The 27840-nt window shown below is 46.7% G+C and overlaps 1 protein-coding gene across 1 annotated transcript; it reads right to left on the reverse strand.

Annotated features, from left to right (window-relative positions):
* Positions 1 to 862: 862 nt before the first annotated feature.
* Positions 863 to 27840, reverse strand: crtc3 (CREB regulated transcription coactivator 3; the record flags this gene model as incomplete). Its single annotated transcript, XM_084475925.1, has 11 exons — positions 26621 to 27840; positions 23580 to 23690; positions 22147 to 22271; positions 17415 to 17474; positions 12158 to 12220; positions 9718 to 9821; positions 5288 to 5326; positions 4990 to 5072; positions 4154 to 4203; positions 2537 to 2757; positions 863 to 1215 (listed from the first exon to the last, which is right to left on the reverse strand). Exons 1-11 carry the CDS (start codon positions 26750 to 26752, stop codon positions 863 to 865), a joined length of 1341 nt encoding a protein of 446 aa, XP_084332051.1. The 5' UTR covers positions 26753 to 27840.

Raw genomic sequence — 27840 nt, forward strand, 5'->3', positions numbered from 1 at the left:
CAACCCCCTGAGCAGGACAGGGTGGGTGCGTAGGGTGTGAGGAGGAGGACAAAACAAAGTGTCTGCAGGGAGGCTCTCACGTGCCCTCAGGGTCACCGTATGCACCGCCCAGCCAAGGCCCAGCCCCATGTCCTCCAAAAAAGACCTCCAGAATAACTGAAGGTTTATGGATATTCTTTTGGTTTAAAATCTAGAACTATACAAGAGGCTAACGCGCTATTAAAAAGGCGATGAAGAACCGCCCTGATAACAACGCCACAGTAGGGTCATCTGCCGGGGGGTAAACCGGCAGGAAGTGGCGTGCACGTTATCAAACAGCAGCTATGACAACTTCATACAAACTTTGCTTGTTAAAAGACGGACAGATGGCACGGCCTACTTTAAAAGATCAGGAGGCGGTTACTTAGCAACAGCGATCTCCTGAACATGAAGAACACTGGTGCCCGTTGTGGCTGCGAGGCACTAATGGAAAACAGTTCATTACAGGATAATTATCCGGGCGGGAGGCACAATAAAAAACGAAAAAAGTCTGGATCTGTCAGCGCGCTGAACCCGACAGCTGTGAGCCTCTGGTCTGTGCGGAGGACGGCTGGGTCCCAGCGACGGCACGCAGGCCAAGGAGAGATGTATATGTAAGGGCGCTAGATGTCTGAGAATAGGGTTAGGCAGCCATCATAAAGAACGGCCAAATAGGGGAGGACCGAATTGTCATTTGTTTGTTTTTGGATGTTCAAACGTAGTTACAATATTCCGGTAGCACTTTGACCGCTGCCGTCCAATGTGAGGATACGCAAGCCATTAACCCCTCCGTTAATAGTTTTAATAATAAACATATGTATTATATACCAGCTGTTTCAAATGTTCACACAAGTCCAAAAGAGACCACAGAGCTCTGCCTACTGATAAGGACGGCCTCCTGGGGCGATCGAGGCCGGATGGCACTCACCTGGGTGATGGGCGAGAGCGAGGGCGACATGGTGGGCGACAGCTGCTTGGCCAGGCCGCGGCGCTGCTCGGCGCCGGGCGACAGCGTCAGGGGGCTGATGGGGGCGGGGCGGCGGCGTGGCGAGCTGCTGAGGCCGGCCGGCGGCGGGGGGCTGGGCAGCGCGGCCATCCGCAGCGACGAGTGGATGGAGGGGTTGCTGAGGGACATGTGCATCTGGGAGGTGTTGAGGGAGGCCTGGATGGACGGGTTGCTCAGAGACGAGGAGAGACCTGCACCGAAGAGGGGGGGGGGGGGGGGGGGGGGGGGTGTCAGCTGACGCTGTCATCCAAAGCGGCTTAAGCCCATTCATACACACATACACACACCGACGGCGGTGTCAACCACTCAAGGCGACAGCCAGCTCGTCTGGAGCAGTCAGGGTGAGGGCGTCTCGCTCAGGGACACCTCCACACTCAGCTGGGAGGAGCCGGGGATCGAACCAGCAACCCTCCGGTTACCAGCCGACCCGCTCTACCTCCTGAGCTACTGTCGCCCCAGGAGCACAAGAGAGATTGAGGGGAGGAGAGGAAAGACTGGGCCGGGGGCCTGTTGCTCGGGGCGACGGGAGGGAGAGCGGGGGTCACACACAAAAAGCCTGTTCAAACAAAACGTCAGTGGGCATGTAGGATTTAAGAGGAGGGGACACTGATCTGGCAGATCCAGCAGATAGGCGGTTCAGTGCCCAAACAGAGAAGGCATTGGAAGCACTGATTCAGTCAGAGACTTGATTTTTCCAGAACTCGCTCCAGCATTCCCCTACCCCCTTTTCCCTGGTCCACCCCACCCACCCGAGGAAACAAGAAATGATTGTGTGTGAGTCTGTGTGTGTTTGACAGAGGGAGGGCATAGGGAGAGGAAGACACAGAAACAGAGGGAAAGAAAAGGGCTGATTGTAGCGATCGAGAAATAGTGTCAGAGTTCCCCTCGCTCGCAGTCGCTCTGGTCCTCCGCCAAACTGAACTGTGGCTCAACTTATAAGCTTGCCAACTGCTCCGACACAGGCACCACATGCATGCACATACACACGCACACACACAGGCACAGGAAAGACAGATGGAGCAGAGGAGGATGCGATTGCAGTTCAAAGTGAGGAGGAAGGACACTGGGAGATCTTTCAGTAGGCATGGCCTTGCACACGACCACTTGGGGACCCCCACAACCACCGGGGCTCCCCCGAGCGCTTGTTTCTTTATTTACGTCATTTGAATATGAAATAAGCCTTTAACATCTCTTTACTGTTATAGACCCCTTTACCCCCTAAACATAAATATAGCCTGTATTACTATAAGCCGAAGCACCAATGACCCTTTTACGTCTCGGTTTAATCTCACCACTGGAGATGAACCCCACACACACACACACACACACACACACACACACACACACACACACACACACACACACACACACACACACACACACACACACACACACACACACACACACACACGATAGTGAGGAGGACACAGACACAGCAGGAGACAGCAGGGACCAGACACGGTCAATACTACTATACTGGCGCTCATCCAGGGAAAGTGAGGCTCCACCCACCCTGCGTGTTGCCGATGCCCAGGTGCATCATGGCGGCGGGCAGGTTGCCCGTGCTGCTGCCCCCGCTGAGGTTGGGGTAGCCTCCGTTGTCCTCGGGGTCCAGCGGCGTGGAGAGCGGTGAGGGGAAGTGCAGATTGGTGAGGTCCGGCAGCGAGCCGCCCTGGCTGAGCGAGCCCTGGTAGTGGGACAGGCCCGGGTTCTGCTCCGGAGATGGGAATATACTGGGGGGAGGATGGACAGACGGACGGAGAGACAGGGAGGCGAAGAAAGAGCGATAGAGGAGAGAGAAGAGAGAGCAGGAGTGAGGCAAATAATCAAAGAACGAAAGAGAAAAAAAGAAGGAAAGAAGGAAAGAAGGAAAAATAAACAAAGAAAGAGTGGGAGAGGGAACAAGAGAGAAGAGTGAAATAATTAAATAATACAGAATTAAAGAAGGAGGTAGTGAATAAAAACGTGTGGAGAGGGGACTGGGCACCTCGACAGAACAGCTGGCATCTACTGTGAACATTCCCAGAGTCTACTGCTGCACAGGAAGTGATTCAGTCTACCACACGTTGGGATTTTCAGGGGATCCATTCCAATGAAAAAGGAAAATAACCGCACATAAACAGATGCTGTCGTGACTTGCAACCATGCAGCACTCTGGTTGACTGCGTTTTCCCAAGAACTGCCCACCACCACTTGAGAGAAAGCATTTGTCCCCCGTGGTTGTTATGCCTAATGTATTGAGACTGCAGAGACTTCCGGAGTCTCTCCAGCTTGATCTGCTACAAACCCTGCAAGACCTTTCCCCCACACTCTCTCCCCGCTTCCAGCCCTGACACAATCCCTCCTCCTAGTAGTATGTCTATTCTCTGGTTTCCCCCCCGTCGGTGCGACGGTGACCCAGTGAGAGACGGGGCCAGCTGTAGAGCCGTGACTCACCGTCCCGCCCCCCCATCCGGCTCCTGCCCACACAGAGATCAACAACAATATGTGGTGTAAACGCTGGCCACCCCAAAACAAAAACACCTCGCAGTGCACCTTCGGGGGGGGCCCACGGGACGGCCCACGGCCATGTCCTCCCATGAACGCAATCCCTTCTAATTTCTATTTTTATAAGCCTCCCCTCTGTTTGTTCCTCATTGACGCCGCGCTACATGCCGCCGGGAGATCAGCGTAAGCCTCTTAGCAGAGATATGGTCCTCTTTTTGAGTAAGCGGCGGGCGAAACGGAGCACAGCCGCAGTGGGGATGGAGCGACGGTGCCACGACGGCACGCTTCGTTCCTGGCGGGTACACGGAGCCCTGGATGGATACTCAGAGAGGAGTATCCATCAGGAGAGGAGGTGTACCAAGAGGCCGAGCGACACGTGGCTATGTGGAAGGCGGGATCGTTTTTAGGGCGGCATAGTTGCCATTGTCATGCGGACGTAAGTGTCCCAAGGGCGGCATGGAGAGATCGCCTGCACCCTATTTTGAGTGGATTGAGGGCTCCACTAAAGAAAGGCCCATTAAGACACCATGAATAAACATACTCTGTAATACTCCCAATGCTCCAACATTGACCTAAAGGCCTGCCCCGTAACCAGCTTACATGTAATGCACAGTACAGCTGCGGTTTCGCACAAAGACTTACTTGATTCCAGGCACTTCACAGGATTTAGGTCGAGAAGCCAGGGACTGGACCTAGAAAACACACGGTTTCAGCACAGAGGGAAATGTCACTTTGCTGGATATTACAAAGTATTTACATGACGTTTGTGTGCAAACCTAAAGTCCAGCAAATTCCTATGATTCATTTACTTGATATTAGGATGAATGTCTTTTGAAAGAGTAAATATTTACAAGGTTTGTGTTCACAAACCAAAGCGAATCCATGTCCAAATTTAGCCTTCCACTGCAACTGTAATAAGCTAACCATGGCAATAACCTAAAACCCCATTCCCAATTTGTTACCTAAAGTGCCTCATTACGCTCGCTGTCATTGCCAGCCTGAGGCGGCGGGTAAACAAGGGAATTGTACTCAGAGCCATTCATTTTCATCATCACCTCGGCGTACTGCGCAACACTCACAGTTATCCCCTTTTAAAGGAGGAGGAAAGATCTGGTCGTTTGCGAGTCGCTCATCCACTTCCACAAAAGACTCAAGACTCACTTGTTCAGAGTTCACCTAGACTCTGCATAGCCACCCCCTCCGACCACACTTATACTTACACACTTATTGTATGTTGTACATCCTGGCACTTAAAAATAGTACTTAGCATCGAGTAGCATCTCATCCTAGCTATCTTTGTTGTATACGGAGAATAGGTTAACCTAGTGATTATTAGTGCTCGATACTTGGTTCTATGAACATCCTTACTGTACCGACAGCGATATAGTGTTTATTTTTCTTCTGACAAATGTACTTCTGATTGTATGTCTCTATGGATAAAAGTGTGTGTTAAATGCTCTAGATGTAAATGGCCTCACCTTGGCCTCCCACAGCTGCTTTGGCAGGGGCTTGCTGACGCCGAGCAGACCCTCCTCATTAGACAGGGCAGGAAAGGCAAACACTGCAGACACACACACACACACACACACAGATCAACCACACAGGCCCAGCAGAGAAGGTCATGATGAGGGTATCAGACAGCGAGAGAGGATGTATAGATTAGGGGGGGGGGGGGAAAGAAAGAAAGAAAGAAAGAAAGAAAGAAAGAAAGAGAGCCGAGATACAGAGCGGAGAGATGTTGTCATCCAACAGATCCTGGGGGAGATCTCGACTCACCATCTCCAGTGCCGTCCACCTCCGCCTCATTCCCACCGGCTGCAGTCCAGTATCACATCATCCAGAGACAGAAGAGAGACAAAGAGGGGGACGGAAAGACAGACAGGACACAAAAGAGCAGTGAATTAGTGGAAGACAACCGGAAATCAACATTCTGCCTCGGTTAAAAACATAACAAAACATTCCCCGGCAGGGAAATGAGACTGAAAACATGTGGTCATGAATGCATACTGCATACTGCTTTGTAAAACACAACAGCTGTGCTTCCTTCTGGCGTCACGGTAACACTCAGTGTAGGGAGACAAGAAAGAGATATAGAGGGATTGAGCGAGGAAGGGAGGGAGGTTGCGTGTGTTTATGAGGGGGTGGAGGGGGGGGGGGGGGGGGTCGGATGGTCTGGGGGAAATAAAGTACAAAGAGAAGGCCGTTGTTTCTCGTACCACAAAGAATGCCTTTCTCTTCTCGCACTCTAGGCAGGCTCATGCCAGACGCGTACTCTCACTCCCGTCCTCCCCTCTCCTTACACTGGAGTATAGCCTGGAAGCTGCTCCCTGGTCCATGCTGCTACAATCGACTGCTGTCAGCTCAATATACTCTCTTCCCCCCCCCCCCACACTCTCGTGGCCTCTCCGTCTCTGTGAGGGTCATTCAAGTCCTCGTTCATTCGCGGGTTTCATCAATGTAGATAACAAATGTTAGACCATTCTGTTTAACAGAACAGGAGCTATGTGTGTGTCTTTTGATCTCTGTCAGTGCCCATTTCACTTTATCTATCTATCTATTTATATCTATAAGCCGCTGTTCAATAAACAATGTGTTTGTGTTTTTATGCCCAAATTGCCCATGCAATTTTGGTGAAATTGTCGCAGGTGGAACGCTGAAGCAACAGTCTGAAGTGTTAGAAGTGCACTCCGGTCTGATCCGGTCCGGTCGTAGCTGGGGCATGGGCTGAGTGGGCTGAGGGACGAATCTGGGACAACTCGAAGGGAAAATGGCCTAGCTGCGCTTTTGGTATCAACCACCTACTGGGCGTAGCGAAGTGTATACAATACACAACACCTGCGGGCGGCGAGGTTTACCAACAGAACAATGGCCCGCGGGCCTCCTCGCCGAGACAGGTGAAAAGAAACAGAACGAAGAAGAACACGCATCTCATGAACGCTAAGGGGTGTTACGATACGCTTATTCGTACCGAAAGGTCTAACGGTTCGATGTATGTTTCATTTCGGTGTGTACCGATTAAAAAAATAAAAAATAAAATAAATTATATATATATATATATATATATATATAAAATAGAAAAATGTTTTGTCTTGTCCTGATGTTTTGTGTTGAGGACCACAATGGAAACAAGTCCTGGACTTTTATTGTGTTTTTATCCTCAATTGTATTTGATGTCTTTTCATGTGTGTAAGCATTTGTTTGATACAATTTAATAAATAAAATCATAAATAAAATCCCAAAAAAAAATAATAATAATAAAAAAAAACTGCTGTACCGGAACCGTGACTTCAAAACCGAGGTACGTACCGAATTGTGACTGTTGTGTATTGTTACACCCCTAATGAACGCACACATAAATAAAGACTTGGAGGAGGCAGAGGAGCAGCTGAGCGACTGGGCTAATGCACGGTTTATACTCAGACGTGTCTGTGACTCATCGCTGTCATTCCCGGCCGGGTGTTGAATTAATCAGCTGTGGGCTTAACCACACACACAGCCATCTGAGTATCCTGACAGGTGCCAATATGGGATCCGGCAGTCCTGCTATGGTAAAGCAGAAATTCTTGGGGGGGACGGGGGGGACGGAGGGACGGCACACAGGACGGCACACGACTGGGTTGGAGACACTGAAGGGTCGGAGTCCCGTCTTGGTTCCTGCCTTGTTAAGGAGACGGAGAAAATTATTTGCGCAAGTAGACAAAGCTTTCAGGAAGGGATTCTAATAATTAGATTTTCTACAGCAGACAGTCTACACGCTATTGTTTTAACAATTTCCAACTGCTGGCCGAGTTTGTGTTCGCTGTTATAGATAACACATAGACGGACCCCTGCTTCCAGCGACACGATTGGTCGAAACAAACATGAAGCGAATGAAAGATTTGAGCTCGTCTGCCATCAGACTTCAGGTTGGGGAGTCTGATTTGTGAGACCAGACAGATGCCGACAAGGCCCCCAGGGCCTCCAGTGCCTGCTCCACCTCTCCCACCTCCAGTGACCCTTCTGGGCCACTGGGTAGGTGCCTGTGGTTTGCTGTCCGTCTGACGATGCTGACTGATGTAATGGTGGGGGAGATGTGGTCTTTGGTGTTCAATATGTGGAAGCAAAGGGTTCAGGGCAATCACACCCTGAACAACAGGTATGAAGACACAGTTTTCTTCTAACCTTCAATAAAGTATTGGAAAGGTAATTTGATTTACCGCGCATGTAGAAAGCAACAGAAAGTTGCTTTCTGAAAAGTGAAACTTCTGAAAGTGCCCCTGCAGTGTATACTCCACCCACCCTCCAGAGCTAAACAAGACCTTTTATGAGCAGACCACACCTAGCCGTGCAGCTCTCCATGGGTGGCCCCATGACCAGCTACAGTCTGACTATAGGAGCCTGCTGGAAGCTTGCACTTTTCCACTGACCCCGTCCCACCTGAGCTGACACTACAAGATTTACAGGGCTGAGGAGGGGGCCTTGACAGAGAGCATGGAAGACCTGACTGTTCTTCACTGCCTCACACTCCCACACACACACACGGTACGAGCAGTGGCCGCACGTTGGGGGCCACGCCCCCCCCCCCCTGTAGGGCGGTGAGCGGCGCAAGGGCCCGTAGCCACACGGCCATGGCAGCCCGCTGTTTGTACTTCAAACTCACACTTGGCCTGGGTCTTAAGCCAATATCCTGTTCAAACTTGTTGGCTAAACAAAGAGAGTTGTAATCCAGTAGGGCCGTGCATCAGCTCCATGCCTCGTCAGCTTCACCATCTGATAAAAGGTGCCAAACACCAACCCCCCCCCCCCTCCTCCAAAGAACACAAGCAGAAATAAAAGGGGGGGGGGGGGGGGGGGGGGGGGGCAGGGGAGTGCAAAACATACGAAGGTAAAGACACAACCGAGTGCAGGATCTGAACAGCTAACGGCTGAAGAGAGAGTGCAATACAGCCCCAATGAGATCACTGGTCATGGCGGTTTAAACGCCATGAATCAATCTGTTGATCTGGGTGGATTAAGGGAGGACAGCCACTGTGTGTGGACAGACCTAATGATCCCACGACTGTACAACAGCCCAGCCTGGCTGGGGAGCTGGCTCGGTGGACTGTGGTCTCTGTTAATGAGTGACGGAGGAAGAGAAACACAAACAACTCATAAACTATTGTGGTGGCTCGGTGGCAGCGGGCGGCGGTGTAGCCACGGGGTCTCGGAGCGCTGCTGAGGTTTCCGACACCCGTCCTGAGTCCTCTGAGCCTCTGTGCCGCTCGTTTGAGAGTGTGAATCAGTCCCTGCGACAGGGGGAACACACTCCTGTAGCCGGCGGGTTGGTGCCAGCTCCACCGTGGGCTTGGGGAGTCCTGGAGAGCCTCTCCCTCCCATGGTCCTTGTTATATCGTGTGGGCAGAAACTCATCTACATTTTATCTACTGCAGGGCAACTTGCACTTTAGCACTTCTATAGCCTCTGGTATTCAAGCTGTGGTTTTGTATGGTACCTTTGCTGTGTTGACATCACATCACATACAGAAAGATTTTCTTGGCAAAAAGATATTGGATTTTGCCAAGAACCATTTTTGTTAAATATTTTCAATATGTTATTGCTGGGAACATCCCTTCATTTTACTCATTAATGCACCCCACTCACACGCTGCAGGATTTAAACCCACTAGTTAACACCTATATGATCACCTTATTTGCAATAATGCATTTTTAATGAATGAATGCATTCCGTTGAAGAATCCTCCAGAATCTGTTGGATTGTGTTCAGTACCCAGTGTGCATATTGAGTGTGCAAACCACCCCTGCTTTGCTGGGTTTCGCATTGTACGCCTGAGGAAGCAGTGGAGCACCCACTCAAGTCCCAGCAGCCCTAAATATGCAGCGATTAAAACAATTTTAAGGGGAGGTTTGTTGGTGGCAGTTGAAGATCTGGCACACCATCGTTCTACAGCGAAGACAAATGCCTCAAACTCTACCCAGATGAAGCCTTATTAACATATACAAGAACATCGCCTATTTCACTCCAGCGAGTGAATCAAATTGGGCCCACACAAGCTCCCTTGTTGTCCCTCCATTGCTCCATCTCCTTCCCCCTCCTAGAGAGCCCTTGAGCGTTCCCTGCCTCAACAAAGGGACCACTGCACAGGGAACCTCTGAATGCGCTTGCGTCGGTGCACTCGGTTTAAAAGGTGAACGTGAGACCCTCCCGCGGAGGTTGGAGTCGGGACTCACCGTTCCGCTGGGGCGGCCCTCGGCCCATCTGCTGGCCCATGCCGAAGGGGTCCTGGGGGTTGGGGTTCATGACGCTAGTGTGGAGGGCAGAGTCCGAGTTGGTTCTGAGGAGGAGGAGGTGGAGGAACAATATTATGCAACAAGGTCAAAAGGATGGCTCTAGGACCGGAAGTTCAATGACGTCAGCATTGTGTTTTCTACCCACACACACAGAACTTGTTCCACCTGCAGGCAGCACGAGGCCTGGTGAACGCATTTTGTGCCTTGACAAGTAGTACACTCAAGGCATTTTTAAATCTAGCAACCAAATGCACGTATTAAACTCTGCCACCTATACATTTTTCTCACTTCAATTTTGTCACCTTTTGCTGCAATAAAGTATCGAACAAAATGGCTTCAGCTTTATCAAGAAATAATGAGAGCCACACATCTCTACAATGTTCTTCCAGGGCATATTTTAATGAATTTAGCTTTTTTTGTTCGTCATCCATCAACTGTTTGAGAGGCTAATTGCTGATATAATGCAGGAGCTATAATTAAAAAAGGTATTATATTGAAGATTTCGCGCAATTAAGGGCAGTGTGAAATATGTGCCGAACTACAGTGTATAATTAATTTAAAGCCTACTTATAAAAACAGATTTTTAACCAAGGTTTTGCATGAGTCAGTTAACTTTGTTAGATATAGAAATGTCAAGTCATTTGTACTGATATCACATTCCGTAATGACCTTTTAATCAGACGCCTAGAGTTATTCTTGGAATTAAAATCCAAACACATTGGTACACCTTTTCATTTGAACAAGATTGCGGTTCCCGTCTGATTGAAAGTGTGCCAGTTTAGTGCTGTAGGGTTTCTGGTATCGTTTGGCCCTATCAGGGTTACATAAGACCCATCTTGGAGCCTTTTTCTTCTGGCTTTGAACATAGCACTGTTTCCTAAAGTCATTCCATGCTTTCTAGGAAACCACAGATGTGCAGAAAGACATAGGGCTCTTATCATTAGGGCTTTTATTATCTCTTATCATTAGAAATAACTTGGCTTCAATTAACAAGGGTCAACATAAAGCTGTTTGGTTTGAGATACCAATAATATTCTGTGATCAATCCCTAAATGAATATCTTTTTTACAGGAGTCACAACTTTCAGATCCAAAAACTGAGATTATCAGTGATAGTATCATTGATCTAAATATTAAAATAGATGTTTTTGGGAATGAATGGTAGGAATATTAAGCAAATCTAAAATAATATGTAGATAAACCATTAGGAAAAAGACAAGTCGGTTTTACAGTTTAGATAATTCCATTATCTTAGAATTGAATTGCAACAAGTTTGGGGACAGAAATAAAATAAGGCTTGGCTGTGAACATTTAACAGATTCAGGAACCTAAATCTGATAAACGTGAAACACATTTATCAACATCTTTCTGGTTGGCACTAGTCAAAGCCCTCATTTCATTTAAAAACGCCATGCTATATTTTGCTTCGCAAGTAAGATGCTTCTCGGTCACCAGCCGATAATTAACCCCAGCAACAAGATGACACATGGTTTCAATAACGCTCTCAAGGATCTGGGCTTACTGAGCACACTCAGGCTTTCTCTAGTGCCCTCCATTAGGGCTCAAGGGCTTCATGTATGCTTAAATGCAGCCCAGGCCCTCTCCAAACGTCCATGTGATGCACTTACTGTTCCCTTATAACAGCACTGAGACCTGGGCAAAGCCACAAGGGGAACCAGCTATTATTTTCTTCTGCTATTTGCTACCAGCGGGTGTTTGGCTAATATGTTTATTTGAAATACGGTTAACCGAGTCTGCCTCCAAAAAAAGTAAATCATGGCCACGTTTAGCGGGTGAATATTATCAGTTATTCAACTCGCTTTGAGAGTTGAATATCTCCAGTTACTGTGATTATTTGGCAGATAGATTGAAAAGGAACCCGTGATTTCCTTGTACCTTATTCAATAATCTTGTGCAGAAGCATATACATTCTGAAAGATGGGCAGTTGAAAAGACTGAAGTAGGCTTAGGTAGGCGGAAAGATGACGTGGATCGGAATGAGGAGCCTTGAGGTTAGAGGTGAAGGAGCAACTGCGGTGACAGGTCTTGCATCCTAGAGACGGGTTATTCAGAGAGAAACTATTGATTAGTGCGGGGGGAGAAATAGGAACGACGCCGGTGAAACAGCGGACCACTCAAAGTCCTCCGTTCTCTTCACCGCCCCCCAAGATAGAGAAGGAGGGATTATCAAGATGTCAAGAACAGCAGGGAGATTTACAAGAGGATATTAACCAGGAAATTATAATTAAAAAAAGAAGTGAGATTGCAAAAGGAGAGAGAAAGGGCAGGTTCCGGGGCTGTGTGAACGGGAGAGGAGCGCGACAAGCGACAGATAAAGTGAGAAACCCCGATGGAGAAGGAGATGAAAGGCCATAGGTCACCTGTTGAGTTGCGATATTAATCTAAACCCAGGACGCTTTTCCTCAGTCCATGTCTGCTGATCCCTTCAAAAACACAGGAGGAGAGAGACACACAGACACAGATAGAGGAGAAAAGAACGACATTTAGTGAATGAGAGGTGAAGCCGAAGGACAGGACTCACTTCAATCCCAGAGTTCACAAAGACGACAAAAGAGCATGGCGAGGTGTGTGTGTGTGTGTGTGTGTGTGTGTGTGTGTGTGTGTGTGTGTGTGTGTGTGTGTGTGTGTGTGTGTGTGTGTGTGTGTGTGTGTGTGTGTGTGTGTGTGTGTGTGTGTGTGTGTGTGTGTGTGTTGCAGCCCTTGGCATTTTTAAGAAGGCACAAATAGGCAACAACCAACACAAAATGAAAGACTCAAAATACATGAAAAACGTCAAGTGGTGCATGAATTGACAAGAACCAGGAGATGTGCAGCAGGGGCCCCTTTAGGAACATGTTTCCCTGCAGTTCATTACAAGCTGTTCTCCCAGTGGGAGGGGGGGGCAGTGTGAGCCGGGGTGGGGGTAGGATAATGGTGCAACACAGCCGCGGTCACCAGGGGATTGCGTGCAGCGGGGAGAGACTGCGTAAACAAGTGATGCGCCGAGGCGCTGAAAAGAGACCAAATAACGACGGTGTTCGAATCACGGCCGAGTCGAGTTCTCTGTTGTAAAGAAAACTAAAAACTAAAATAAGAGGTCCTTGATTTTTGCGGAGCCCAGTCTGCAGGAGTACCGATGCATGTGGAGGACGTGAGCCCGTCTCCCGGAACTAAACCACATGTTTATGTGGAGAACTTTACTCGACACAAAGATTCTCATAATGAACTGTCTGAAACACTTAGGGTCATCACATAAGCCGAAGAGCTCCAGTCGTTGTGCAAGTTTGATGTTGACATCAAAATGTAAAAATGTAAAAGGGAAAGAGAGTGAGAAGATGGTGATTATTTGTACCAGATTAAAAAAAAAAGATACCATAACAAATATACCATTAGAGCTGTAAAAGGACACAAAAGTCTTTCCTCGATCCTGCCCCATAAATGGGCAACATTCAGTGAACCGTTTAAACTCTTCTCACTTCTTTGTCATCTGGCGTTCAAAATCAAAAAGAAAGAGGTCAGAACAGTCAACCGATGCTGAAAACCTGTTGACAAACGTTGATCCCTTACTATGAAAGAAAGGTGCTGTCATCGGTGAGTCCAGACACGGGGGAGAAATGATGGGCATCCATGCAAAAGTTGTATACGCGTGGAGCCCATTAGTGCAGGGATCTGAACCACTGTGCTGTCTGAGTGACCGTCTTGTTTATTTAAGTGTGGAAATGAGTCCGCTGGGTATGTGCAAGATGAAAACAACACTGAATCCTCCCCCTGAGGCCACCCCGGCCCCGGGCTCCCCCCGGGAACGCTGGTCCCTGCACTGGTCCTCTCCAGGGAGCGTCTGATTTGGGATAGGGTCCCCTGGGTGGGTGAGTAGAAAGCTGGATAAGAGGGAGAGGAGGACGTGGGACTTGGAAGGAGACTACGACCCGGCTGGGTGACCTGGTACAGCTTGGGTCCGCTGGGACCGGCCCATGGTTCAAGCTGAGGTCTGGGCCCTGCGGAGTGAGTAATCAGGCCTGGGCAGTACACTCTGGACTTTCCCCCATGTATTCTAACTACTGCAGACTGATGACCAAAACACACAGCAGACTGAGATGGGAAATTACGGACCGCCGTCATGTGTTGCAAGATGTTGCTAGTACTCTCACCGTTTTCTGAGGTTAATTTACAAAACCAACATACAGAAGATATATATCCACCACAGTAATGTTTGGGATGAAATGACATTCATTTCAGGCTTGTGATTAGATTAGGATCATCATTCAATACCTAATCTGGCCTGATTTGCATCCAGCTCCACAAATCGCAAAAGCAAAGTATGCATATTGTGGACCCACAAGAATACCTTTAGTCCGGGGGCTTGAATACAAATAGATACAAATAGAAAGGTAAAGTCACAGCTTCCACTTAGCATCAAAGACACAGCAACAAGAGGGGGAAAATAACAAAAATAAAATAAAGAGACCACCCTCCTGGAGCTGGACAGACGATAAAGTAGACGGGCCAGACTGCTGACCAGCAGGGAGGTTAGAGGCTGTGTGAACAGCCCAGCTCCCCACACATTTCTGTCATGCCTGACCGTCCCAGAGCACTGAGCAGCCTTCTGAGCGGTCGGATCGGCCTCAGCACGAGAAGCTGGAGTCACGGGGGCGGGATGAATCGATCACAAACATTCACCGTCAAAGTGTAAAGAAAGGAACCCGCCATGGTGGAACCGAGTGGTGTATGCCTCTGAAAAGCCCCGCCATCACGCATTGACGGCTGTCCGCATAGGGCTTGAGAATAAGTCGGTCGTAGAGAACTAAATGCAGTGGCTAGTTGCCGCCGAGCAGAGTGTATTGTAGCGGATACGCTGAGAGGGTTAAAAAGGATTTGTGGCTCCTCTCCAGGGTTGAACTGGTCGTAATCCAGGGAAGATGTGGTCGGGGATATAAACACTTCCTGCTCAGCTCTCCTGAGAGGGGGAATGCTGCAGGGAATCTGCCACTGCAGGGAGACTAGGCCTGGAGATTTGTTCCAGGAAAGAACATTCGCTCTCCAGCAATCCCTATGCAGGAGTCAACGCACGCACACGCACACACACCAAAATTGTCAATATGCTATTTATCAATAGAGTCATGGAGTACTTATTTGGCTTTCAATTGAGACACATGAGTCAAAGTTTGTGTGAAACTTGCGCATTTCCCCCTTCTCAATCTTCTCTTGTGGCGTGGGAAGATGTTTTTTTTATTCTCGAGACACTCATCATTTTACAAATAGGCTTGAACACATGCATGCAGTCAGGAAGATACAAAGTGCAGAAATAACAGCCTTTTGCTGATAGCCTAGCCACATTGGCTTTCATTTCCTAGGCCAATGTTTATTCATTTATTGCAAGACATTGCACTGCTTTTAATGTATTCTGTTTACATTGCCCTTTGCCAATGCCTGTAGCCAGGGATCAAGCTCAGAAGCACTACATTTTACTATTAATGTCTCCCTTTCAAACATCCATACACACGCCCACAGCCCAGGAATCAACCAAGTAAGGAAACACTAGTGTGTTGTGAGTAGCTGATGCTAGGTATGATGCTCAGGGCCGAGCTAACCTTGTTAGCCAGGAGGATCGGATTAAACAACCAACTGACTGACTCCAACTCCTTGAGTTAAAACAAAAGACTTTCCTGGCTACTGTATTTACAACCTTTTAATCTTACAACCACAAAAGGCCTACATCGACAATGAGGAAATTTAAGAATGTTTTCTATTTCCAAACTTTAAATATATATTTTTGGAATATACACATTTTGTAATGACCGCAAAACATAACAAACACGGTCTTTGCAGATCATATCCATTATTAATATCCAGGAAGATAGATCAGACAAAAACACCTAGCAACATAAGCAAGTCAAAACAACCAACACAGAACCATAATGAACCATCCTGGTCTAACCAGAGGGTGGACTTGGCTGGAGGGGCTCCGTGGGAGGGGGGGGCAATCGAGCCTAGGCCAAGTAGGGGTGGTGGGACATGCCAGTGAGAGACAGACGTTAGCCAAAGGCCCACCGCTGAGGTGGGGGGGGCATATCCCTTCTACACACTGGGAAGACAGGCTGCTGCCCGAGGAGCAGCTTGGCCTGCACGGGCATGACATAACGGAGGGCAGCCACGCAACGGTAGAGATGATTAGGGGAAGAGAGACGGATAGATTACAAATAGAGATATCTGCGAGTGGAACACATTCATTTGTGAATGCTGGATTGAGAGTTGTTGTTTTTTTAAACTGCATACAAAACTGTCAAGGTTTATGTATTAAACCTATATATTATAAATAAACCTCATTAAGCATGAATGGTTTTGGTTACATGCATTTGTCATTATTTGGCACAGACTATATTGTTATGAACCGGTCCATAGTTACAATGCACATCTTCAAATATTCATATTGTAATATCTGCAGGGAGGAAAGATACAGTGATTACGCATACAACAGATTGACTTTGTATTTTAACCCTGCATAGACCATTTGATTTTCAAACCCGAAAAACATATCCATTTTAGTGGATAAGTGCACGCTTTTGTCTCGGGCAATCCCAAAGAAGCAGGTTACAAAACAATCCCAAAGAAGCAGGTTAGAAAACAGGTTACCGCCTCGCAAGTTTAACGACTTCCGGAAGGGGATATTGGACGATGCGGTGAGCTCCGTTTTTCACACGCAGCCATGCAGAAACACGCCCACGCGGAGCGCCCTGATGTCTGTTGGCTGCCATCAGGTGTGGCGGCCAACCTGTTCCATTAGGACAACAATGATCCAAGGGCGTGTACCGCCTTCTCCTCCCCCGCTCTGTGGTCATGTTCCTGCACACCCAACACGCAGGCTGGCAGGCCTCCCGCGTACGGTGTGTTCTACATATGTCAGGATACGAGACACGCAGGCCCGCGTGGTGCAGGAGGAGAACGGCCGGGCAGCCGCTCAACACACGGACCGAGAGGCAGCGAGTGAGCGGGGAAGAGAGTGGCGAGGGGAGGGGCCGGTCGGCTCTTTTATTGCAGAGCTATAATTCACTCCCCTGTAAACACCAGGCGAAAAAAAAAAAATAGAAAAACCCATCCAGTAATTACAACGACTGCTTGGGGAAGGTGCAGCCAGGCAGTTGCAGTGGAAAAAGGGGATGTTGGCCAACACTATGTATTCAGCGGCAAGTGTATTATCACATCTGGCAGTCATCAAGACACTTTTCTGTGATTTTGACACCGTAAAGAAAGGAATAGGGACAACATGACAACGTCACAATGGCTCCCGGGCCTGACCTTTAGACCAAAGAGCTGCCCATCAAACACCTTTTGTTAAACGCCTTAAACAGGGACAACAGAGCAGCTTCATCAGGGAGGACGACACATCTCAAACAGAAGGGGATGCATTGGTATCAGCCACCGTCGCACTGAAGACATTAAGTCAGATGAGCAGTGTGGTTCTCCCTCGGGTCAGGTGACGAGGACAGGTGATGGAGGAATAGCTGCATATTAACCGTGTGTGTGTGTGTGTGTGGAGGTACGGAGGAGAAGAACCTGCAAACGGTAAACAAGCAGCAAACAGTGAGGGGACAGCTGCGATGGCGTGGTAATCTGGGGGGGCTCGCTGCAGGTTTCACTCACCTTCTCCAGTTGTTGTCCGGGGGCGGGGACAGGTACGCCGTGGCGTACGGAGAGCTCTCCATGTGGACTTTGGTTAAAGAAACACACTGTACACCAATTACATAGCGTTTCTCTTACAACACAAGCGCAGTCATTCCATTGTTTACGTCATCAGGTGGCAATATGAGGAACTAGCAGAAGGACAGACACAGAGAGCAAGGGAGAGGAAGGGAGAAATTGAGGGGAAAACCAAAATCTGTGCAGTGGCAAATCAACCACAGCAGAGAATGGAGCCCTTACAAACAGGCCTGTCGTTAAAGTCTACAGGCTACAGTCTGAATGTGTTGGGAGCGAGAGAAAAATGTATTATGTATGTGTGTCAGTAGATGTTCTCATTTATAACGGCGATTGGAAGGCAAGTGTGAATAATAGTGTGAATAATATAGCAGCTTTGTTGAAAGAGCCACTGGAACAATGAAAGCATTATCCTTCGTGCATGGAATGCCTGCAGAGAGTTCCTGACATTGTCTCTGAGAAGGGTAGGACTTCAGCCCAGAGAGGACCGCTGTGGCTCACTGCTGTCTTAAGTCATCGTGATTCAGGAGCCAAGCTCTTGTTTGTACTAGGTGGATAAAATAGAAATGTGTGCCAGTGCATGGTACTCCGTCCTTGATGACACATCTGGTATGGCTAAGCCATCACAACACTAGCCCTCAAACCAATCCTTATCCCTGCCTGTTCCCCAAGACCAAAATCCAGACTAACACAGAGATTTGCCGGGGCGAATGAAACAATCTTGTCCAACAGGTTATATCACTGTGTGATGCATTCTTGCACAACTATGACTGTAGATAAAACCATGTTAAACACCACAGTAGAAGAAATTATGAAACATTCTTGAAAGAGAAATTTTTCAAGTTTGTTTCTTTTTTGTGAGAAGCTCAATAGACCTAGATGGCCTATATTTGGCTCAAAATAAAGGAGGATAATGAAATAATATTTTTTTAATTAAGAAAATAAACTGTTGCAAACATTTGCATTTCCACTGAAAGTGAAAACTATATTTACCATGTAAACCCCAGCTCCCTGTACATACACACATATATATATAAATACATACTCAAATATATACACACACATATATTCAGGCCAAAAGGAGAAGCATCAGGCTTTCTTTAAGGCTTGCTTCAAGCTTCTGGTTCATGATTTTCCCTTCATTCAGACCATATCTTAAGTCCATTCAAAGCCCCACATCCTGCTCCGGATATCCTTCCTACTCTTACATTTTCAAATGCGTCACAGACCCCCGCCACTCTTACAAGGTCATGTCTGGACACCAGACGGGAAGGGCCCGATACCTACGTTGTCTGTTTGATACTAGCTAGCTAGCTTATCCTAGCTAGCTTTGTTGTATACATAGAAGGGGTTAACCTAACAATTGTTAGTGCTTGACACTTTATTTATACGATATATGGTTTCTCTTTCTTCTGACAAATGTACTTATTGCAAGTCGTTAAAAGTGTCTGCTAAATGCCCTAAATGTAAATGCACCAGAACACTGTTTCAGTGCATGTCTGAAAACCTATAGCACTGAAACAAATAACTCAGATCCATCACAGTCCAAAAATAACACCAAAGCTATGCAACACTGAGCGCCACTGTAGCCACAGATCGCTAGTGGTCCTGGTTTCAGATGGAACCAGTCCTAATGACCATGAGGCAGCGGACGGCTGGCGGCTGACACTGGGCCACCAGGATAGAACGTTCCGGACTAATGGCAGAATGACAAAAGCTAGGTGTGACAGAGCTGGAGCCAACGTTGCATCACTCGGCCACGCGGACGGCCTGCGCCGCACAATGAGAATTCCATGATGGCGAGAGGCGGCCACTGATACATACGTCCTTCCCTGGAACAGGAATAGACTCGGTGTGTCTTGACGTTTGCCAACGGCCACGTCGCATAGATTGAACGAAAGCTTCAAAGCCATGCATAGGCACCACAACAAGAGACTATCTAGGAACTAGCCCAGTCCCACGGGAGTTATGAAGAAGATGTAGTATTCATTATCATTGTAGAAGGCTGAAACATTCTCAGACAATCAGGCCACAACTATGCTATGAAACGTCATTCTTGGAACGACAGTAGCTGATGGGTTATTTGAGGTCAGTGTTTCTCACGTGGCCAAGCTTTGGGGGGTTGAATTCAAAACATTCAAAGCACTAAGGAAGTCCTGTTTTTTTTAATGGGCCATCAAGAACTCCTTTATTTAAATTGATATGTAGATTACATAAATAAATCAGAGCTGTGGTATGCTGATACCTCAAACACATATGTATGGATCTCTATGTATATTAGGATTTTGAACAAGATGGCACTTTGGCAATGAAATAATCTTAATGTAAATAATCTTGGGATCATTCATTTCTAAATGTGCATGTTACAACATTACAATTCCACCTCACAAACCAATACCAGCCTCATTTTGCTGCCAGTGTAAAGCAAAATGTGAAGAAAAAGACTCTGCTCAGATAGCGACACAGAAACTGAGGTAGTTTCCACTTTGTTTTATAAGAACACCAGCTGTCTGGTTTGGCCAGATTAAAATTGTAAAACAACCAAGAACACAAGCTTCCACTGTGAGGGACATATGCTGCCTACAGAACAGAAAAAAACCTACAGAGCATAACCCTAGCTCGACTGGGCAAACAGTCTGGTGCCCGGCCTCCCTCCTCTCATTGTGAGACTATATGCTGCACTGACCGTTTGTGTTTTTCTAAAAAAACAACTTTGTCGCCAGACAGGTGGACTTTGTTTTCCCAAGACAGAAAGATGGTTAAAATTTGAGAGCACACGAGAAAAAAGAGAGACTAATAATATGTTCACACTCCTCGGCTGAGAATTCAAGGATTGTCGGTTTTACATTGTGGTCAAATGGCTTTGTGTCTTGTGCTCTTACTACCAAACAAGAAGCAGAGTTTGACTGTGATTTGAGTAAGGCTCTCCTGCACCCAGGCTTACATCAGGCACCATCCTTGCTCTTTCGACCGTAAACAAAACAAGAGAAAGCCCTGAGATGTGCCAACAATCTGTGCAGAGTTAACCAAATAGAAGATAAAGTTAGCAGAAATGGATGCTCTTGAGAACATTTGCCGTGCATGCCTGTTCTCACATACCTCAAATACACTGCTACATGATTTTTATAGGCTTCCAACAAAATCTGACTTCCATAGGAAAATCCCCAGTGCCAAAAAATTAAGCCTACACCCAATAACACACACACACACACACACACACACACACACACACACACACACACACACACACACACACACACACACACACACACACACACACACACACACACACACACACACACACACACACACACAAAAAATGGAGAAACTTTGCCAACTCAGAGAGGTGGGCTTCGAGGTACATTTGCCGAACACAAAAAGGCCTCCATTGATTTGATCGGTGGAGTAGTTGTATGTTGTCCACCAGTGAGGAATGTTTTCGTTCTGTGCCGGGCACAGTGGGAAACATTGGACCGAAGCAGTGGACTACCCTTCAAATTAGAAAGAATAAACCCCAATGTTTGTCCTATTGCTTACTACACGTCAGTCTAGAATCTAGACCGTGTGTGACAACACGGCCAAGCTCCTAGCCAAAGTAACAGGAGAAGCACTCTCTTCAACCATGAAGCCAATCTGGTCTCTGAAGACGAGACAATCGTGTTGTCTTGAGTAAATATTTACAAATATTCCCATGTTGTAAACCTTTCAAAAGTGATACAAGACTCACAACAATAACCAATTCTTCCAACAGTTTACAGAGCATTGTGAGTCAACGCAGAATGATCATCATCTCAATCTTTGACACTTAAAATGAACTATAGGAATGGAAGGAAAGGCTGATCATAGACAAACCGCAAACCCTCAATATCCATTTTCACCATCGGGGACCCATCTCTAAGCAATCTGAGGAGAACTATTGTGCTGCGAAATCCACAATGCTCGTCTTCCACTTGCTATATGGGCTTCAAACAACAGACCTCATCATTTCAAACAGGATCAGATGACATGGTTCATATTGCTACGCAGCCAGCATAGTTGGATGTGGAATCCCCAAAGGCTGATGCTGTGATTTCTCAATCCAATTCTTCTGAATGGGGAAGTCGTACGGACGTGTCTTTAATAATGGATGCCTACATAGTGGAGAGGGGAAGGGGAGCAGCAGAGGCCAGGGTAACGGCGTGACAGTTGTATTCTACAAGCATTTAGTGACTCACACCTGCAACAGAGGGCCCTGGTGTAATCAAGACACGTTTCTCCATGTAGAAACAGTGGATTTTTCATTGCAAAACAGAGCAATGGTGTAATTAAAACCTATTACTCCATGTAGAAACTGTGAATTTGTCATTGTAAAACTTGCGCACAACGTTGTCATCGGCTAACCACCAATAAAGCACGTTACACAATGCCGTCGACATATAACACTTCACAAAAGCACAATATATGGACAGTTGCCCAGGGCCCAAACAGCTGCCCTATACTGGTGAATATCACAGACATAGCTCAAACCAGAGCCTTAACTCATGCATCCCAGTCCGCTCTGCCACAGAACACAACGCACCAACAGTCACTCGCACGTTGACCTTACTGTCGATTTCATGATAACATCCACATAGCACGGTGTGCTCTTTATGACACTGTGAATTCAGAAGGCCTGCCTGCCGTCGAGGCTGTGAAGGATATCTGCCGTCCGTGCTTGTCCAGGGGCCGGCGAAGCGGGGAGTTGATGCGGTTTCGGTGGACCCTCTCCACCAGTCCATGGTGACGGGTCCCTCTGACAGAGTCCAGCCCTGAGGGGAAGCCACCCTGGGGAGCGGGGGCACAGGGGAACAGAGGTCAGATCTCCCAGGCTTGCATGACTCAGACAGCAGATGGGCTTTAGATTTACAGTGTGAATAGCGACACGAAAAAACTATATTCAATACTTTTTCTTTCTGGAATTTTGGGAGGAATTGTCATTTCTTGGATTTGGACTTTATGTGCGTTGCTAGATTATGTTGGGTGATGACATTCTGGATAAATATGGTAACAACTATAAAAACATTATTATATAATAAAAAAAAAATATATATATATATATTATCATTCATAATTAATAAGAAAAACCCGACTTCAAAGATGGAAAATATATTCACATCTAGCCTATGCAATACAGACACATAAGACACAGGTAGGTGTTACATTTAGAAGGGTGATACTGTGAGAGAGGATTCAGTTTGTTTGCAAAGAAAGTTTTGTATTTTTATTTTAAAACAATACATACAATCCACATACATACACTGCAAAAGCAGCTTCATGTTTTCAAATGTATTTGCCATTTCTTCTTGCGGCATTCACTCTAGGGCCAGTATTCTGCAAACTCTGTACTTTTTGTTTGAACTAAGCAGGCGGTAGGTAATGTGCAACATAACCACCAAAGAGTGAAATCCAGCGGCCATTCAGAATAAGGAGTTTCCCTTTCCCATTAGGATAAGGGATCCCACAGCTTAAAGGCCACTTTGCCTAACAACTGGGATTGATTTTCTGCACCACGGTCATAGTGCAACTATCACAGCTCAAACGGCCTCAAAGGCCCATTCTTCCAGCCCGAAAAGGGGACTTTTACCTGGCCCCTGGCTGGGTACTTTCCTCGGAGAACTGACACAGATACTGGTGTTCAGCTATTGCAAAGCACTGCAGTGATAAGAGCATTACAAGCACTGTGCCTCTCAAAGAGGGGCTGAGAAAGATATGCAACCAGAGCCAAGCATTGATCTACTATTCTGTCTTTGCCAGAGTCTTTATAAAACCCCATCTGAATTATTTAATGGCCTCAAGGGGGTGGGCGAATTTGCACTTCTGAAAGTCCAGTACAGTGTTCGGCTGTTCATCTGCCAGGAGTTTAGAAAACACTTGAATGGACACTTGAGGGCAGATGCAACTGGCCTTGAGAAGGCGAATGCTAAAAACAAGACCTTGGCTTGGGTTAGGATCGGAATTATACAGCGGGGGCTTCGGTTCTAGTTTGATTTAGCCATCACATAGTTCTTTGTTTTTGTATCTATTTTCTTAACACATTACTGAAGGAGCACTGGAATAGTCCATGCAGAGCAGTTGGCAAGGGCTGTTACCCACCTGGAAGTCGTTGCCCGTATTGCCAATCTGGTTTACGTTGGGCAGAGATCCTCCATAGTAGGGTGCCCGTGTCTGGGTCAGGCGGAGCTGCTGGATCTTCTGAAACTGCACCTGTCATGTCAAAACAAAAACACAAACACATTAACATCAGCTTTTGTTTTTATCCCGAACTCTCTAACCGAGAGCGATGACTGTGTAAGGCTTGTTGCTAATGGAACAGGAGGGTTGGTGCCGATTAGAGATTGGCTTCCACTATGATTACAAAACTGGCTTAATCCAGAGACAGAAAATATGTCAATTACCATCTATTATCTTGTTGTGCCCATGCTGTTTTCAGAACCTCTCTTCGAGTCGGTTGTCTGTATCGACACCTTTGAGCGTGTATGGAACACTATCAGTATTTCAAATTCCAACCAGGCTGCTCCCTACATGAGGCCAAGTGTATAACGTAATAACTACTAGCCCGCTTTTTATTTTTTCTTTGATTAGACCGAGAAACAAGGGCCTACAAGCATCAAATGATTGCCTTTCATGATGAGTCGATTCCTGAAATAGGTCACAAAAGGCAAGATTAAAAGGTTAAGAAAACCCCGCTTTCAGCAGCAGAACTTCCGCAACGTGTTTCAAACGATGCATCTGTGCAGTCAGAAAAAGAAAACTGACACTTTGGGGTCCATAAGATCAGTTTCAAGGGGCTTAGAGGGAGCGAGGGAGTGTGACCCCCCTGTCACACTCCCTCGAGGCTGGGTGCACAGCCAAGAAAACGACCACTCTGGAAAAGCATCTTCAGCTGGAATAGTTGTTTCTATATTGGTTGACTCTGAATCCGTACTCCAATTTCGATTTAAGATCGATCCGAGCTCGTTCTGACCAATGAGGGCTAAAGGAATGCAGAGTGAGAGCAGCAGAGGTCTTTTTGGTTTCAAAATCATGCTCTCTAAGGATCTGTTTTTTTTGCACTGATTTACCACAATGTGATCAAGTGTATCAGACGATCTTTAACTTGCAAAGTTCATAAAGACTTGCTGTAACCATGTTGATTTCAAATCCAATTATTTAATGGCGGTTGACACTGGTACACTCTGATTGCATGTGATTGCATATGTTAGGGAAATAAATCCCAGGCCTTGGTTTTGGGAAAAGGAAATTGGCATGGGACACAGGTCTGTTAAAAAGAAAATCCACACCATTAGTATTTATCTTCACCAGCATTCAAGGAAATGGGCAATATATACTATAGGCACCCAACCACTTAACCTCAGATGTCACAGGTATCAACTCACAGTGAACAAGCGATGACTTGTTCTACTAAGGTTCGGTTAACTGAGGCAATCAAACATTGGGAAACAGTGCATGCAAAGTTGTCTCCCCATTGATTTTAAAGACGCCTTGATTTGATTGCATGCACCTAATGTACACACAGAAAGAAAGACAGAGACTATGTTCACTCAAAAGAGAACACTCAAATGCAAAATCATTCTGTTTCAACCCGTGTCAGGCCATTTATCAACCTTCAATTTCATTAAAGAAAATGCTTTTACAACAACAATCCCTAGGTGGATATTTCAGGAATAGTTTTTGTTACAAAATATGATTTATGAATACAATTATGGTTGTACCAAATCAGGGATTATTTTCTTTCACCACAGCCGTCCAAAAATAAGAATGTTTGACCATAGGCGCTTACCAGTCGGGCAGTTTTTGTTCAAGGAGCAAACCAGAACAGAAAGCCTACTTCAAATTACAGAGGTTTGCTCACGTCTGTCAAGCAACTATACCTGCACTCACTCACTGGGCCATTCTGTCTTGCAAGGGTCACTGACAGTTCATACCTTATGGCAAAGTTAATTCAGTAGAACCTCAAAACCACATCCTCTATGACTGGCCGGTTAGAACGCCCTCTAGTAAAAATAACACACTGTATGCCAATGATGGTATGAAAATAACATGAATGGGACCTTTTATATAGTCTCGGGAGAGAAAATTTATGAAATGATGTACCAATCCATTTTCATGGGAGGCTATCATTTATTATTAGATAAAAAGTTGTGAAAAATTGCAAAATAAGACGGATATAGCAATGCTGTTAACTGGTTACAACGTTAAACTTGATATCACTGTGCCTATTAGCAGTACATAATGGTAGGCACCTGGCCATCCTACTTCTCCTTTAATGGGAACCCATCAAACAGTGCAAACAACGTTTCTGAAAAGAAATGTGTGCACCATATAATTATAATCAACTGAAAAGCATTAATAATTTCATCCAAGTTTTGCATGCAAACTATGCAAATCCATCAAAATATCTTCAACAAAGACTTTTAGCCAAGCTATGCACTTAAAGTGTCTGATTTATATATCATCACCAGTGTAGTGACACATGTGTAACGGGTCGGTTAATAAGGCACTGTGCGCGCCTTTGACTCTTTTCAAACTTCACGGAAGGAGGAACGTTCTCGTGCTGTGTGACACTGTGTGACACACACACACACACACACACACACACACACACACACACACACACACACACACACACACACACACATACAGTTTATGGACAAAATCTGCGGGCTCGGAGAGGTGGGTTGCGAGGTACATTTCCCTAACACAAAAAAGCCTCCCAAGTGCAGAGTTGTTATAATCAAAGCCCCGGTCAGGGTCTAGTCTCTTCAGCCCCGTTTCATTTACAGCTTTAACGTGGTAATCATATTTGCATCTGACAACAGACGCACCAGTCTTATCTGGAGAGAAGGTGCCATATCACCTCATCAGATGAGATATGGGGCCAATGTTTCATAGGTGCACCTCCTCTCCCCCAAACATCAACGCATCCCGTAGACATTGATGATTGACAGACAGATTGATTGATTGACAGTGGAAATGCAGCACTTAAATCAATCAATCAATATCGTCTGACATCTCGAAGAGACTATATAAAGCACATTTAACAAGCCAAAGCACAGACAGTTCCCTGAAACAAAGCAGAGTAAAGCAGAGAACATGATGCACAGAGAACCAGGAGGACAACTCGTGTTCTTTACCCTGGAGACGTTCAGATCCGTCATGAGCTGGTCAAAAGCCCGGGTCTCCTCCGCCTGCTTCTGATTGTGCAGGGCGATCTTCTCGCTGAACTTCCTCGGGTTGGAGCCACCTGTGCCCGGGGATCCAGACATGGTGCGGGCCGCAGTTTTTTTTCCCCAGCTACTTCAGAAACTAAAAAAAACAACACGAAACCGTCTTGAGTCCAGCTTTTAGACCACACTGAGACCAGGTTTGTGTGAATCCATCGGGGGGTAGTGAACGCGCGTCACATCGCTCTCCCGGGTCCGAGGTGAGGCCGGAGATAGAGGGCGGCTTCCCGGGGAAGGAGTCACGTCAAGATGAAGTTTTCGGAGCGTCTCGCCAGGCGGGCTGGCGGCTAGCGAGGCTAAGCTAAGCGCTGCTGCTCTGATGAAAGTTGAGAGAGAGTCGCTGTGGCTAAAGCTAAAGCTACACCGTAATCACAACAGTGTACGGGGGCGAACTGTAGGAGCAACTATATACGCTGCTGGGTCACTTCTACAACTCTTGTGTGTTCCGAATAAACTACCGACACACTCTGCGTGTCGCAGACACTTTTACGTGTTGGGTGACCGTGTCGCGGGGGTCCTAGCGGGGCGTTAGTGTCACTCACAGCCCGGGAGAAAACAACCGCGGCTAGCCTAGCTTAGCTAAGCTGTCAGTCCCACAGCCGCCACCGCGGAGTGTGTGTTGTTTTTTTTTGACCCACAAACACACTTTGCAAAACTCGCAACAACAACCAAAACACAACTCTAGACTCGTGAGTCGCTTTGTATACATGTGTTGTCACTGAAATGCATCGTCCTGACTGTCGTTAAAGTGAATATTGTCGGCTAAAGTGGCGAGTCTCTGAGGCAGAGGTTGGCTTCTCAACAAGTGTCAGACCGCCGTGAGGTCGTTCAGTGCCGCGGACGACTGCAGCTCCCCCCGCCGAAAGTAACACGGTGCTCCCTTCCGTGACTGATCCCGTCACATAAAAGCAAGTGTATTACAACGCTCCCCGATACGAGTCTTTAGTTAATCCACACACAACGGATGCATCGTATAAATCTGTAAAAAAAAAAAAAAAAAAACTAAGGGGAAAAACCGCACAACAGTTTGAGTAATCCGTCCATGGTCCCTGCTTCTGCCAAGTTTCGACCGGGGGTTACTATAAAAATAATATTCGTCTCACTGCTCGTCGCTTGACTAGGTTGGTTGC

This window comes from Micromesistius poutassou, assembly GCF_964030765.1.
Source record: "Micromesistius poutassou genome assembly, chromosome: 12".
NCBI lineage: Eukaryota > Metazoa > Chordata > Actinopteri > Gadiformes > Gadidae > Micromesistius > Micromesistius poutassou.